Source organism: Macaca thibetana, chromosome 2 (genome assembly GCF_024542745.1).
Source record: "Macaca thibetana thibetana isolate TM-01 chromosome 2, ASM2454274v1, whole genome shotgun sequence".
In the NCBI taxonomy this organism is placed as follows: Eukaryota; Metazoa; Chordata; class Mammalia; order Primates; family Cercopithecidae; genus Macaca; species Macaca thibetana.
Genome location: NC_065579.1, coordinates 84,554,485 through 84,569,081, shown reverse-complemented (window position 1 = coordinate 84,569,081; position 14,597 = coordinate 84,554,485). Strand labels below are relative to the sequence as shown.

The 14,597-nt window shown below is 38.1% G+C and overlaps 1 protein-coding gene across 1 annotated transcript; it reads left to right on the top strand.

Annotated features, from left to right (window-relative positions):
- Window positions 1-12,061: 12,061 nt before the first annotated feature.
- On the top strand, window positions 12,062-12,696 carry LOC126948392 (60S ribosomal protein L17-like). The gene has a single exon (XM_050780149.1). It carries the CDS (start codon window positions 12,142-12,144, stop codon window positions 12,694-12,696), a length of 555 nt encoding a protein of 184 aa, XP_050636106.1. The 5' UTR covers window positions 12,062-12,141.
- The last annotated feature ends 1,901 nt before the right edge of the window (window positions 12,697-14,597 follow it).

The following is a 14,597-nucleotide window of genomic DNA, read 5'->3' as shown; positions in this document are numbered from 1 at the left end:
CAGCGCTATGTCATTTCTCCTTTAGCTGGTTTTTATTCTGTGCACACTTGCCTTCTTTCTGTTATGCATTTTAAAAGTTATTTTGAAGACAGGGATATTGCTCACTCCAGACTGTTTGTTAAGAGAAGGTCAGGGCAGCTTTTGGTGGGTTTGGTCAATTCCTCTGGCATCACTGAGTGTCCCTGCAGTGCCCTTTTTGTTCTGCACAGTGGAAGCAGTGGGGACCCTGTTCCAGGCTCCAGCCAGGTCTGTCCCCAGACTCTAACTCTGGGTTAGGCCTACAGAAGCGGGGAAAGAGGCGGGGTATATAGGAGGAAGAGATTACTTCCTGAGAGCTTTTCCCAGAGCATAAGAAACTGAGCTAGTGGTGGGCTTTTCCCAAGTCCACTACCACCAAAAGCTTGGTACACAGGATGCTCTCCAATTCTTTAGTGTGGTCTGAGAGACAAACCACCTTCCTTCTGCTCTTAAAGAAGAAAAAGTAAAGCATAGACATTGTAGGCTATTAATACAAGCCAAAATGTTAAAATAAAAACCTTAGAACGTCTTCCATATTTGCTCCCCTCCTCACCACTAGGTCAATGTGCACAGCTAGATCTATCTAGATTTATATCTATATCTTTAATCCTAGATACAGCATTTTACACATGCATACACACACAAACACACACATATTTCTAGATATAACTGTATATTATATATACACACACACATTCTTAACTCTATCTGGTTGTATGTATACAGCTAATATTCTTTTGGTCCAAAGTATAAGATAGTGTAACTGATGCTAGGGTGGCTGAAGCACTTTTGGCTTCCATTCCTTTAACAGTAATTCCACACATTTAAACCTCCTTCCCTCTCCCTGCCCAGTATGTACCCTAGCAGGTTGGCCTTGGAAAGTCACATTAATGTCTTTTCCTTGAGACTTGCCAATAGTTTCACTGGTGACAAAGTTTTGCCTAGACTATAGTTAGTACAGGAAGACTCTCGTACTTGCCTGGATATTATCTTTGTCATTTCCTTTCCTTACTTCCTCCACTCCTTGAGAGACTAGTAAATAAAAGGGAAATTAAAAAATAAAAGAAATAATTTGAGTATTGGTTCAGAAAGTTTTTCATCCTAGCCTGTTGACTTTGTGTCTAATCAAACAATCCGGGGTTCAAGTTGAGAGATGCAGTCCTTGTTACAGTGTTTACTGAGTTCAACCCCTCCCCACAGTCCACTGTAGCCAGGCATTGTAATAATTACATTTTAAAAATATTTCTAAAAACAAGTTACTTATGCCACAATTTAATGCTTATGTCCTTTTGTTCTCTGAGGATACACAGAGCAGTTATTTGTGCTCACAGTTCTTCTGATTAAGCTAATAACTGGAAAATAATCACATCCAAATGGGCTTCAGGATCTTAAGTGGTACTTGTGCTTGAGAACTAACAGATAGTTCTCCTTTGGAAGCAGGTAGTTGGAAAGAACACAGCACAGAAAGCTTTAGGATGAATTTTCCTGGCAGCCATCCTGTATCGTCGAAGATGAGCTGCAGAGGACAGGCAGGGAGTGCTTTAGTCTCACAGCTTGGAACAAACACAGAAACACAGAAAGGATTCTGGAACTCTGCCAAATTGTTGGACCTCAGGGAAACTTGCTGGGCCTTATTAAAAATACATAGTTAAGTTCTGACTTTTGCCTAGTTCCCATTTGACCCTTTACCGAGATCTGTCTTTCCCAATCAGCCTTCAATCCCTGAGGAGAGAGTTAATGGCAGCAAGGAGTAAGGTGATTTGGTCTTCCCTTCAACCTGTTGCTACCCAACACAAGGACAATTGGTCTTCCACCTTCTTCACAGTTCATTCAGTCATTGTCCCTGTCTCCCAGGTGAGTTGAAGTGAGCAGCAGTGATGAAAACAAAGCCACACCTTTGTAATGATTTTTGCATCTAAATTGGACTTCATAAAGAAATGACAATGTGTGTGGCATGCTTAATAAGCCACATAATGTTCCTCCCGTATATTGTGTTTTACAGGCCTCTTAATCCTTAATTAAAACAATGTTAAAGTTATTATTGCTACTTGTTTCTATGTTTTATAGGCTCAATGAGGGAAGAACTTTGTTTTATGCACTGCTATATCCCCAGCACCTAGAACAGTTCCTGGCACCCAGTAGACCCTCAATAAATTTTTGTAGAATGTTTCTAGAATGACAACTGTTATTGTCACTTCATAGCTTTCAAAGATCTTAATCATAATAAAGAGACTTCAATATTATGTGTAGTAAGTGGTAGGTTCTTTTTGAGACACAGTCTCGCTCTGTTGCCCAGGCTGGAGTGCAGTGGTGTGATCTCGGCTCACTGCAACCTCTGCCTCCTGAGTGCAAGTGATTTTCCTTCCTCTGCCTCCTGAGTAGCTGGGACTACAGGCATGCACTACCACGCCCAGCTAATTTTTGTATTTTTAGTAGAGACGAGGTTTCGCCATGTTGGCCCGGATGGTCTCAATCTCTTGACCTCGTGATCCACCTGCCTTGGCCTCCCAAAGTGCTGGGATTATAGGCATGAACTGCCGCACTGGCCGGTAGGTTCTTTTTAAAATCACTAACAAAGATCCTTAGTTCATATTCTTTAAAAGTAAGAAACATGTCTCGTGTTACTTATGCACCACCTCGAAGTGCCCGGAAAAGGAGCACTCCATAGGTCTAGTGAAGGCTGGTGACTACAAATGCCTTTCTAATAACACTTGGCTGAGAAACCATTCAAACTCAGAACCCTGTCCTGAGATGGCTAGTAAGAGCAACAGTGGTTCATGTAGAACCAGGGAACACAAACTTTGGTTTAACCATTTTCTTGTACTGTTATCAAATGAAATGATCTCTAGTTACCTGCAGTGCAGTCAAAGAACCACACACATGAACAACCAGTATAGAAACATCCCATTGTGACTGCCTCTATTTGTTGCTGTGCACATCTCCTGCTTTGTACCAGAAAAGGCTTTGAATGTCTGTCTGTGTCATTGTGGCACTTTTGACAAGATGCAGATTAGGAACGGGGAACTGAAATAGGAAAAAAGATGCCAAACAGGAACAGGGATAGGAATTATTATTGTCTTAGGAAAAATCATGTATAAAGTGTTGGTTGTATGTAAACTGTAGCATGAAAAGTTAAAGAATGGAATTAAACTAATAAAATTCATCTAAAAATGGAATGAATGAAAAAGTGAGTAAAGGGACAAATAAATGGTTAATCTAAAACCCATGTATTTGGTACAGTTTCTAGATCTCAGGAATCATGTTCCTGTTCTTATTTCGGTTTTGGCATCACATGTAAACCACTTGTTTTAAAATGCTGTATACTATGATTTTCTTCCTATATTAATATGCATGCTATAATATTACTATAGGAAGAAGAGCCCATGTTTCATAAATTTCACTGAAAAAGTACTAAGGAAAATGTGATTTGTAAAAATTGATTTCCCTAATCATTCATTTATTTATCTTTTGTGTTCAATTACTTATTTATCTTATTGCCGTAAAGGATGTGAGGCTCTGGAAATACACTGAGGAAGAAAGTGCAATCTTTGAAGATGCAATGGAAAATTTTCCACAAAGAGTATTGTTAAAATAATGCCTTCATTATGAGAGATTTGGGAATTTTGTTTTGTTTTGTTTTGTTTTGTTTTGAGACGTAGTCTTGCTCTGTCACCCAGGCTGGAGTGCAGCGGCATGATCTCAGGATTTGGGAATTCTGATGTCAAAGTCCAGTTAATTTCTTGAAAGGCAAAACTGTGTTGTCTACTTTACCAGCATTAGTAAACCTGGTGTATTCAAATACCGAGTCCTGAAAGCCAAAAGGATTCTGGTCCTTTTAAGGTGTTTCTGATAAGGCAGTATGTCCAAGAGCACCTAGTTCAGAGTAAATACCTATTTACTCCTCTTTTTCCTTCAATAGCTTCTTGACTCATCTAAATATGATCTGTGGTTTTCTTCAGAAATTACCATTTCCCACCATCAAAAACTGAAAACTTCTGAGAGCAAATTTAATCTACTTTTGAGGAATATCAGAAGGATTCCTTAAAGAGTCTCAGATTTTATGTTTCTTTTTCTTAGTGCAATGCTTTTAATTTCTAATGTGTTTTGTTGGTGGTGGTGTTTTTTATTTGTTTTGAGATGGAGCTCACTCTGTCACCAAGGTTGGAGTGGCAGTGGTCCGATCTTGGCTCACTGTAACATTTGCCGCCCTGGTTCAAGCAATTCTCCTGCCTCAGCCTCCCGAGTAGCTGGGATTACAGGCTCCTGCCACCATGCCCGACTAAATTCTGTATTTTTAGTAGAGATGGGGTTTCACCCTCTTGGCCAGGCTTGTTTTGAACTCCTGACCTTGTGATCCACACCCCCATCCCCACCGCGGCCTCCCAAAGTGCTGGGATTACAGGTGTGAGCCACCGTGCTGGGCCTAATGTGTGTTTTTAATAAAAAGAAAAGTTGAACCTAGAAGGGAATCCATCATAACATGCCTTAGTCATAGGAAAAGGTAAAAACATCCAGAAGATAAGAGGAAAAATTATATCACAAAGCAAGGAAAAAAAAAACCCAACACCCAATGCACACTGAATTTAGAACACTTCAACACTCTGTTGCATGCAAATACCTTACTCTTTATTCCACATTACTAAAAATACTTGTAGTTGCCCAACTGAGAAGGATTTGTTTAGCACAAATTTCTGGAGATGGTTAATTTCAATAACATTTAAAAATACACATTCTTAAATATATACATTTATACATATTCATTTAAGATTACTCTTTTTCCTCTAGGAATGACTTACATTGTAAACTACATTTCTGAGTAGCTTGTGTTTCTGTATAATGAAGTACCACTGGAGAGAACAGTCACTTGTGGCAGGTAGCAAAGAAATTTCAATAAAGTAAACTCTTAGGATTATCAAAATTATACATTTGGGGCTGTTAGCATGGCCTAGAAAAAGATGAGGACAGGCTCATCTCATTAAAAGAGAAGAAATAGTGGAATTAGCTTGAATCTAATTACAAGCCACACTATCTAATGTAAAAACATGACTGTTTTTTCACTCCCATTCATTTTGACTAGTAATTAGTTTTGGCCTCTAAAATGCCACCCTTTAATCATCCAAACACAGATGTGATTTGCCGTGCAATTTAATCTTGCTTTAATGAAGAACTAATGGACGCATCGCAAATTACTTTCCCTGTTGGAGAAAAATTCTATTTCCTGCTTTTCAAAAGATCAAGAGTATCTTGTGATAATAGCCCAAGCGGCCCTGGCAGCCTCACCGCACAGAGCAAACAAGCTCTTTTACTCAACTCCCAATTCAATGGAGAAAAAGAGGCTACAATTAGCAACAAAGCAGGGGAAACGCAGCATTACAGCCGAATCACTTTCTGTAGCTCAACCCCCAGTAACCACTGGCTTGTTAGAGCCAGGTCTAAAGTGTCAGGCAGGAACAATGCGCTGTGATAAATTACTCTCTTCAAACAGCTGCACTGCTAATTTTCAATTATACACACAAATGGCTCTCAGATTGGAAGAAAATGGAGTGCATGGGGAGAACAGTAGTAGATTTCTATGTTTGTTTGGTAGTGAGTGTGGAGGCGGGAGAATGACATCCTGAAAAGAAAGCCGTAGTGAGGAGTCAGTGTTTGAACTTCAGAAGATGAACCATCCCAAATCTTTCGGAGACCTGTGGTTTCCTCGCTTAGCGCTGGGTTCTAAAAGGACTGAAATTACGAGTTACTTTCCTTCGTGGGTTTGTTTTTTTGGTTTGTTTGTTTTGACCTATCACCCACTTTATACTGAAAATTCCCGACTGACCTCACTGCTCTGTCTTGGTAAGCCCATTTGGATTCACGAAGGCTCCGTTCCCTTAGGTACCCTTGCCATCTGTGTAGCAAACCCCTACAACCCTTCCAGCTCCTTCCTTCCTTAGTTCCTCAGCAACCTGACTGTGCTTGAACCTTCTACTCTTTCACTCTCCTTCATACCATCAACTGCTAGTCCTCATCGCCAGAGTTCAATGCTTTCTGCTTAGACTCTGAAGAGACACCTCCTCCAGCCAAATACAAAACATTCGCCCTTATAGACTGAGAGAAAAATTTTAGAAATCTCAGTTTTTTTCTGAACTAGATTTTCCCTAAAGAGATATTAAAATTTGGTCATCTTTTCTCTCAAATAAGAAAGGGTATTATGAAATATTCCTTAATGCAGAGATAAACAATAAATCAATATACATTATTATTCTTTTTTCCTTACCTATGTGTTATCTACGTATACTAAGTGGCAGCTTATTTGGAGGTTGATTTTTAAATTAGAGTTTGGGGAGATGCATGCTGCTGGACCATCTCTGATTCTTTCAGGAAGGATTCATGGATGGACCGGTGCTAAAATCCACTCCACCCCAGACTGTTAGCACCTTTGTGGAACATATGTTTCCCCACTCCTTTATTTTTCAATTGTGGCTATTTCCCCCAAAACCAAAGGGAAGAGTTTGCTTTTTCATAAAAAGACACTTGCTAAAGATCTGAAGGGCGGCATGAATTGATTTTCTTGTAGAAAACACGAAGCCAATTCTTGTTGAATCTATTTCTGTCCTATTCCAAGCAGGAGATAACAGCCACAAGTGTGTGACACAGAATTGTTCCTTTAGCTCACTCGCTTGGAAATCAGTTTGTGACCAGAGTAGCTGCTCTTTTGTCTCTCAGCAGGGATGGTGTTGATGTTACTGCATTTTTTCATCTTGAAGACGCCACAAATCTTTTGCCTCCATCAGCGTTTGTTCATTGTGTTCACTGACAAGGAGGCACTCATCTTTTGGGGAGCAGTCTTGGTAGACAGTCCCCCGCCTCCTTTTTTTTTTTTTTTTTAACCATGCTGATTCAAGCCAGGAGCCTTTTTTGACTTCAACAGCGGGGAAGAAGACAATAAGTGGGCCTCATCTGCTTAAGGGCCACACATTAAGTACGACACAATCATTTGGCCAGATGAGGATAATGGCCATTAAAATGTTCTGATTTCTAACCATTTTCTAGAAAAGTGAGTGTAATGTAAATTAATGTTCAAAAAAGGGGCTTCTAGAAGGGAATTTGTTTTAAAAAGAGCAATCATTTTAGAAGGATGGAGTGGGGAAACCTCTTTTAGAGCAGTTCTCACCGAGGAAAAACTGTGAGCATTATATATTTGAATCAGAAATACTACCATTTAGAAAAGACTATGTAGAAAATTTAAAATGCCAGTCCATTAAAAGTTACTTTTCTTCATGCAGTGGGGGAAGGCTACTGGGAGGTGGGGGATGGTTGTGATACCGAGTGGAAATGCAGTACTTTTTTTTTTTTATGCTGAAGTGGGATTTTACTCCTTCTACTTTATAATCGTTACAGAAATTTAAACCTCAAACCATTTCAGCCCAAGCTTATGCTAAGCTTGTTAGTGGTTTCTGATGCTGTGGACGATAATGCTGCAGCATTACCATAAATCAGCAGAATTAACTATGATCTTCAGAAGCATGCTTGAAAGTGGGTGACAGAAGTCTGCAATTTGGTGCTCTGAATATTATGATAACATTCTATATTAAATGTTCATAATCTACTTAAAGCTGAGCTTCAAGTACATTTTGTATTTGTGCTTTGCCCAATATTATAAGCCAGTAACAATTATTACAACCCATGTGAGCTTTCATTATTTGCAAATGCAAAATATAAAAATATATGTTCATGATGTTCATGCATGTACCAAGTGACCTTTTTATTAATTTTTTAAAAAGTGTCCATTTTTTATTGAAATATGGTTATTGCTTTGTCCACTTAAGAATTGGCCTTAAATTGTATTTTTATTACATTGTCATCCACAAAACAAATGATCGCAGATGATCTATAGATTCAAATGCAATTCCAATACTATATTGCAAACTTCTAAAATATGTATTATTTGGTCTGCCTTTTCCATCTGATGTCAGTTTTCATATAATCTTATGACTCAAAAGACAAGGATCTATACTGGACATTAAGTCCCAGAAAGTAATACTCTACTTTTAAATACACAATAATTAAGGCACATAGCATGTTTTTTGCACCTCACTCCCCAAAAGACATATTCTCTGACTTGGTCCCAGAATAACCTAATTATGAGCAAATCAAGGTTTATTTTTTTTATTGCCTTTGTTATTCTATGCTAACTTGCATATATACCAGAGCACATTGATGAATGCTTTAGAGGTACAAACAAAATATCTAGGCAAGTCATTCTGAGCAAATAGATAGGAAATGAATTTTTTTTACAATGTAGAAAAAAATACAATTGTTCACTGCTTGAACTGAAAGCATCAGTTGGCCGTTTAAGCTTACTCCTAAGTGGCACCTACAAAAAGGTTGCCTATCGCAAGCAATTGGCTAATTTAGCAGGTAAGCGAGTTAGACACACTGAAGATTTTTTAATATATAACTTATTGGACTAAAATGAAGATCAAATAAATGATGCAAAATGTAAATGCATCTTTATTTCCCGCTGATTTTGTGCAAATGTAAGGGGGAAGATAGAATTTTGATAGTACTTTTCATTCACAATGGTTATATAGAAAAGCTCATCTAAACCAGATCCTAAATGGGATTAAATATGATCTATTTTAAGTGGGTAATCTTATAAAAACCTCATAAATTTCTAGCACTCAAATGCTCTCAAAGAAGCTCTGCCTCTCAGATCTTGACTAGGGGTGCAGAGGGAAGCTGAGTCCTTGAGATTCCTCAGTGTACAGTGTTTTCTCAAGCTCACCCTCGCTTCCTTCAATAGCAATGAATGATTGCCAGCAGCCCTCCCTTTTAGTGTCCCTCTGCCCATATTTCACCTGTAAAAGGAACATGAAGAGAAAAGATCTATGAAAGCACTTTGAAAAAACTGCTATATGCATGCAAGATATACAACAGAAAAACCTATTAGCAATAATAATCACAATTTATTAGGTACCTCCTAAGTGATGCAATATGTAAATGATTTGTACATAATATTTTTAATCCATACAAATGATAAAGTAAGAAATGTAAACCTTAGGTAGATGAGGAAATCGAGTCTCTAGAGAAGTTAAATAACTTACCACTATTTAGGATTTGAATTCAATTGTCTGATTCTAAAGCCCATAATTTAAATCACTGGACTACTCTGGCTCTAATTACTTAAATATGTCTATTATATATCATTATTTTTAAATAATGCTCCAAATTATATGGCCAGTGTGTTATATTATCATGTATGAAAAATCAGGATTTTTAATCAGTTTTCTTCCTCTCCAAAGGAACAAGATTTGGGAAACATCTATCTCTTATCATATGATTGGGAAAAGGGGGAAAGATGTAGAGGACTGGAGTTCTCTGGATTACTCAATCAGGGATATAAATGACTTTACCATAATGGTGTAATGCTTGAATTTGCTACTATAGGTAGCTTCAAAAAGAGTGGTGTGCTTTTTTTTTTTTTTCTTTTTTCATTTTTGGCATGATATGCATTAGTGATGTTCTCATCAGAAGCAGCACAATTTAAAAAATGAATTTGGCAAAGCTCCAAAACTAAATGGGCATGTAGGATATATATGGGCACCTTGGCATTATTACTTAAAATAGCTAAGAAATTTTAGGAAGAGAACATGTTTGGAGATTTGCCTTACCAGGAGCGAAGAATATTATGAAGATGTGCTAGTGAAGATACGCTAAAATGCAAAGGGGTATTCATGCAGGAACAAACAAAACAATCAGTGGAGCAGCATACAAAGTCTACAACAAGTTCAGTGTACACATCAGAATGATATGATATTTCTGATGTTATGATAAAAACACATTTTTAAATCAGTGTAGTACTATTGATTTCCCATTTGGGGAAAAAAATGCAATTACATCTTTACTGTTTACAAAATAGTAGAGAAGGATTAATGATTTAATGTAACAAATAAACAAACAAAAAACCGTGCTAACAGCTTAACACCAGAAAAATCATGAATAAAATACAAGAGAATTTTTTTTTTGTGTGATCTATAACTAGGGAAGACATTTCTAAGCAAAACATAAAACTGCCAAGTCATAAATGAAAGAATTGACAAGTTTACATATAAATAAAAATCTTTTCTATGAAGATCCATTTCTAAAAAGTTAAAATACAAAACAGAGGCTGGAAGAACATATCTGCAATTCATACAATATTCAAAGGAGTAGTAGCCACAATATGTAAGTTATCCCACAAATCCAACAATAAAAAGAAAAAAAATTTCAATAGAAAATTGAGCAAAGGATATGGAGAGGCAATTCATTCTTGGAAGATGAAATCAAACTCGGCAGTAAACATAAATGCATAATCTCACTAGCACTCAGGGAAATGCAAATAAGAGCAAGGTACCATTTTCTGTCCATCAAACTAGCAGAAATTTAAAAGCCTGCTCATGTCTAGTATCCATGAAGATGTGGAGAAAAGGTTACGCGTACATGGTGGTGAAATGTAGATTGATATGATACCCATCAAAAAAAGTTTCTAATACTAGTACTTATTTATTTATTATTTATTTATTTATTTATTTAACTTTTTAATCTTTGTTTTAGGTTTGGGGGTACATGTGAAGGTTTGTTACATAGGTAAACACTTGTCATGGGGGTTTGTTTTACATGTTACTTAATAATTCTCCCCGCTCAGGTAGACTCCGGTGTCTGTGTTTTCCTTCTTTGTGCTCATAAGTTCTCATTTAACTTCCATTCATAAGTGAGAACATGCAGTACCCATCAAAGTTAAAAATGTACAAACTACCTGGCCCAGTAATTCATTTCTAAAAACAATTCCATAGAAATGTTTTGCATGTGAACCCAAAGATAGAGTCACGCATCACTTAAGGATGCAGATACATTCTGAGAAATGCATTGCTAGGTGATTTGGCATCATGCAAACATCACAGAATACATGTACACAAACCCAGATATATAGCCTGCCACATATCTAGGCCATATGTGGTATATATGACTATTTCTCCTAGGCTACAAACTGGTACAGCGTATTACTGTACTGAGGATTGTAGACATTTCTAACACAATGGTAAGTATTTGTGTATTTAAACATGGAAAAGGCATGGTAAACATACAGTACTATACTCATAATTGCATATGTAGTCTGTTCACTGAAATGTTGTGCAGTGCATGACTGTATACGTATAATGGTGCTCATTATAACATTTCTTATGATAACAGAATTGGAAACCTAAGAGTTCCTCAATATTAGGATGATAAATATGACACATCATACTATGCAGTCATTAATAAGAATGAGATAGATCTATAAATGGAAAGAGGGTCACTGATTAGTGAAAAACAGGCAAATCTCAGAATAATACATGTAGTGTAATTCTATTTGTGAAAGCCTCTCTATGTATGTATATGTGTAGAATGTGGAAGAGCAAAATTGAGATTGGCAGGTTGCTGTGTGTGCGTGTATATGTGTGTGTGTGTGAGAGAGAGTTTTTACTTTTCTGTTTCTCCTAAATTAAGGTATAATTGACAAACTAAAATCTTATATATTTACAATGTACAACAACACGCTTTGCTATATGTAGTATACACTGTGAAATAAAACTAAGTAACATGTTCATCACCTCACATACTTATTTTTTTGTAATGAGAACATTTAAAGTCTATTCTCTGAGAAATTTTCAAGTCTACATTATTATTAACTATAGTCACCATATTATATAATAGATCCTCAAAGCTTATCATCCTAACTGAAAATTGGTATCCTTTGACCAGCATGTACCCCTCTCCCTTCTCTCCTCCTTCCCTGCCCCTAGAAACCACCATTCTACTCTCTGCTTCTATGCATTCAATGAAGTTTTTACTCTTTATACTTTTGTATTGTTTATTTTTTTTTTTAAAACAGTAGTCTTGTTTTTTCTTTTGCAGTGAAAATAACAGTGACAAGAAGCTCACTGCCTGATTCACATAAGCAAGGCATGCTGCAGGGAAGACGGGGTTCTTATTAATATTTCCTTTCATGTGCTTACATATGAGTTATAGTTGCTAATCCTTTCCCACAGTTTAGCACCTAGTTAAAAGAAAGGGCTTCGGGCTCTTCCTCTTTCCCTAAGTGGCCTGAGGTAATCTGTGAAAATGGTTCGCTATTCACTTGACCCGGACAACCCCACGAAATCATGCAAATCAAGAGGTTCCAATCTTCGTGTTCACTTTAAGAACACTCAGAAAACTGCCCAGGCCATCAAGGGTATGCATATTCGAAAAGCCACGAAGTATCTGAAAGATGTCACTTTACAGAAACAGTGCGTACCATTCCAACGTTACAATGGTGGAGTTGGCAGGTGTGCCCAGGCCAAGCAGTGGGGCTGGACACGAAGTCGGTGGCCCAAAAAGAGTACTGAATTTTTGCTACACATGCTTAAAAATGCAGAGAGTAATGCTGAACTGAAGGATTTAGATGTAGATTCTCTGGTCATCGAGCATATCCAAGTGAACAAAGCACCTAAGATGTGCCAACGGACCTACAGAGCTCATGGTTGGATTAACCCATACCTGAGCTCTCCCTGCCACATTGAGATGATCCTTACTGCAAAGGAAGAGATTGTTCCTAAACCAGAAGAGGAGGTTGCCCAGAAGAAAAAGGTATCCCAGAAGAAACTGAAGAAACAAAAACCTATGGCACAGGAGTAAATTCAGCATTAAAATAAATGTAATTAAAAGGAGGAAGAAAGAAAAAAAAAAAGAAAGGGCTTCGGAATCAGGTAAGTGTAGATTAAAGGTCTAACTGCAAATTGCTGAACCTTTGGAAGCCTCGGTTTATCCATCTGGAAAATGGATTTTTATCTTACAGGACTGTTGCGAGGATTGATGAGCTAACATTCCTATATCAGGGAGTTTGAAGTCTGGCCCAGGGTAAGAAGTGGGTGAATGGTGGCTTTTATTTTGTAGCTTTACAAGAACTCTGCAGCACAGTAAGACGTATTTTAGCACTAACTTTTTTTACAGATGGAGAAGTTCAGGCTCAGAGAGGTGAAATGGCTTCTATGAGATCAGACAGGAATTGGACTAGAGTTTGGATCTAATCACCATTATTCTGACTTCTGGTTCTTTTTCTTAGAAGCTGAATAAATTGAAGGTCACATAACTTTTTCATCAAACGTTGCCAGTTTTTATCTACATTTTGGAGACTATATACTTTCACCTGTGAAATTAAAAAAAAACCCACCTAATTTGCAGTGGAAATTGGCATTGAGGGAACAAATACAACAATAAAACCTCCACTAGTTCTATATAGCTTCCTATCAAGTGCCTTGCCTCTAATGTAGAAATATCTGTCATTACCAGGACCCTAAGGCAATGAAAGAGACAGATTCCTACTCCATTCTGATTCAAAATATCTCTCTCCTCTTAACCTCCCTTCTCACCCCAAGAAGCCTGTCCCATTCTGGAATCTCAGCTTTTCCTTTCAGTTAACAGAATCCTCTGGCCTCCCGCTTGTTCCTCTGTCACCCTGGTACAGCGCCTTTTCCTCAGCACCTCTCTCATAGCTTTTCTGTCCTCATTCACCCTTGTTGCTTTTCCCATATTTAGGACTCTCCTAATAACTCAGCCCCAAGGCCAGATAATTTGTGGCAATTTATTAAAAAAGAACAGATAGAGCTTTTAGATACTGCTAGAGATATGCAAAAAAATATTAAAATATGCCAGGCATTATCGTGCATGCCTGTAGTCCCAGCTACTCGGGAGTCTGAAGAGGGAGGATTTCTTGAGCCCAGGAGTTCTGAGCTGCAGTGTGCTATGCTGATCCTGTGCTATGCACTAAGTTAGGCATCAGTATGGTGACCTTCCTGGAGGCGAGACCATCAGGTTGCCTAAGGAGGGATGAAATGGCTCAGGTCAGGAGAGTAGGTAAAAACTTTCATACTGATCAGTAGTGGGATTGCACCTGTGAATAGCCACTGTACTTTGGGAAACATAGCAAGACCCCATCCCTAGAAAATAAATAAATATTAAGATATAAAACTTCAGAAATCAGTGCTCAGACTGGAGGTTGGTGGATAGCTTAGAGTTTGACCAAGCAGGGCAGAGAGGACCTGGAAAGCGTATATGCCTTTGGAATGATTCAGGCACTCAGAAGAAGTCTACCTAGATGGGCCACAATGTTCAGAGAGCATGGAGACATAAACAGGTAATAGTCTGATCAGACAGCAACATTAGGTGATACAGCAGGAGGTAGGTTCTCAAAGACAAACAGAGGTTCCCAGACTAGGAATTACATGGAGATTCAGGTGGAAGCATGAGGCAAAAGAGGAAGCAGGTGACTGGCCCTGATCTCTAGGCTGACTGACATTCAGGAACAAGCCTCCAGGGCCTCAGATAATTGGGGCGAACCAAGCAGGGTGTGGAGTCAAGAGTACAGTACAACACATGGAGTCAGGACCAGCTCAGGGGTTCTAAGTAGAGGCCTGGTCATAGAAACAAGATAGAAGGGCAGTTGCTAGAAAGTGAGTCCAAGGTCAGAGCATTAAGTACTTAAGATAATGAACTATGACTTTAAAATTGCTCTTACCTAGACCAACCTTAGGATGAGT

Coding starts and splice junctions, on each gene's coding strand:
- LOC126948392 (XM_050780149.1), top strand. CDS start 12,142: ATGGTTCGCTATTCACTTGACCCGGACAACCCCACGAAATCATGCAAA.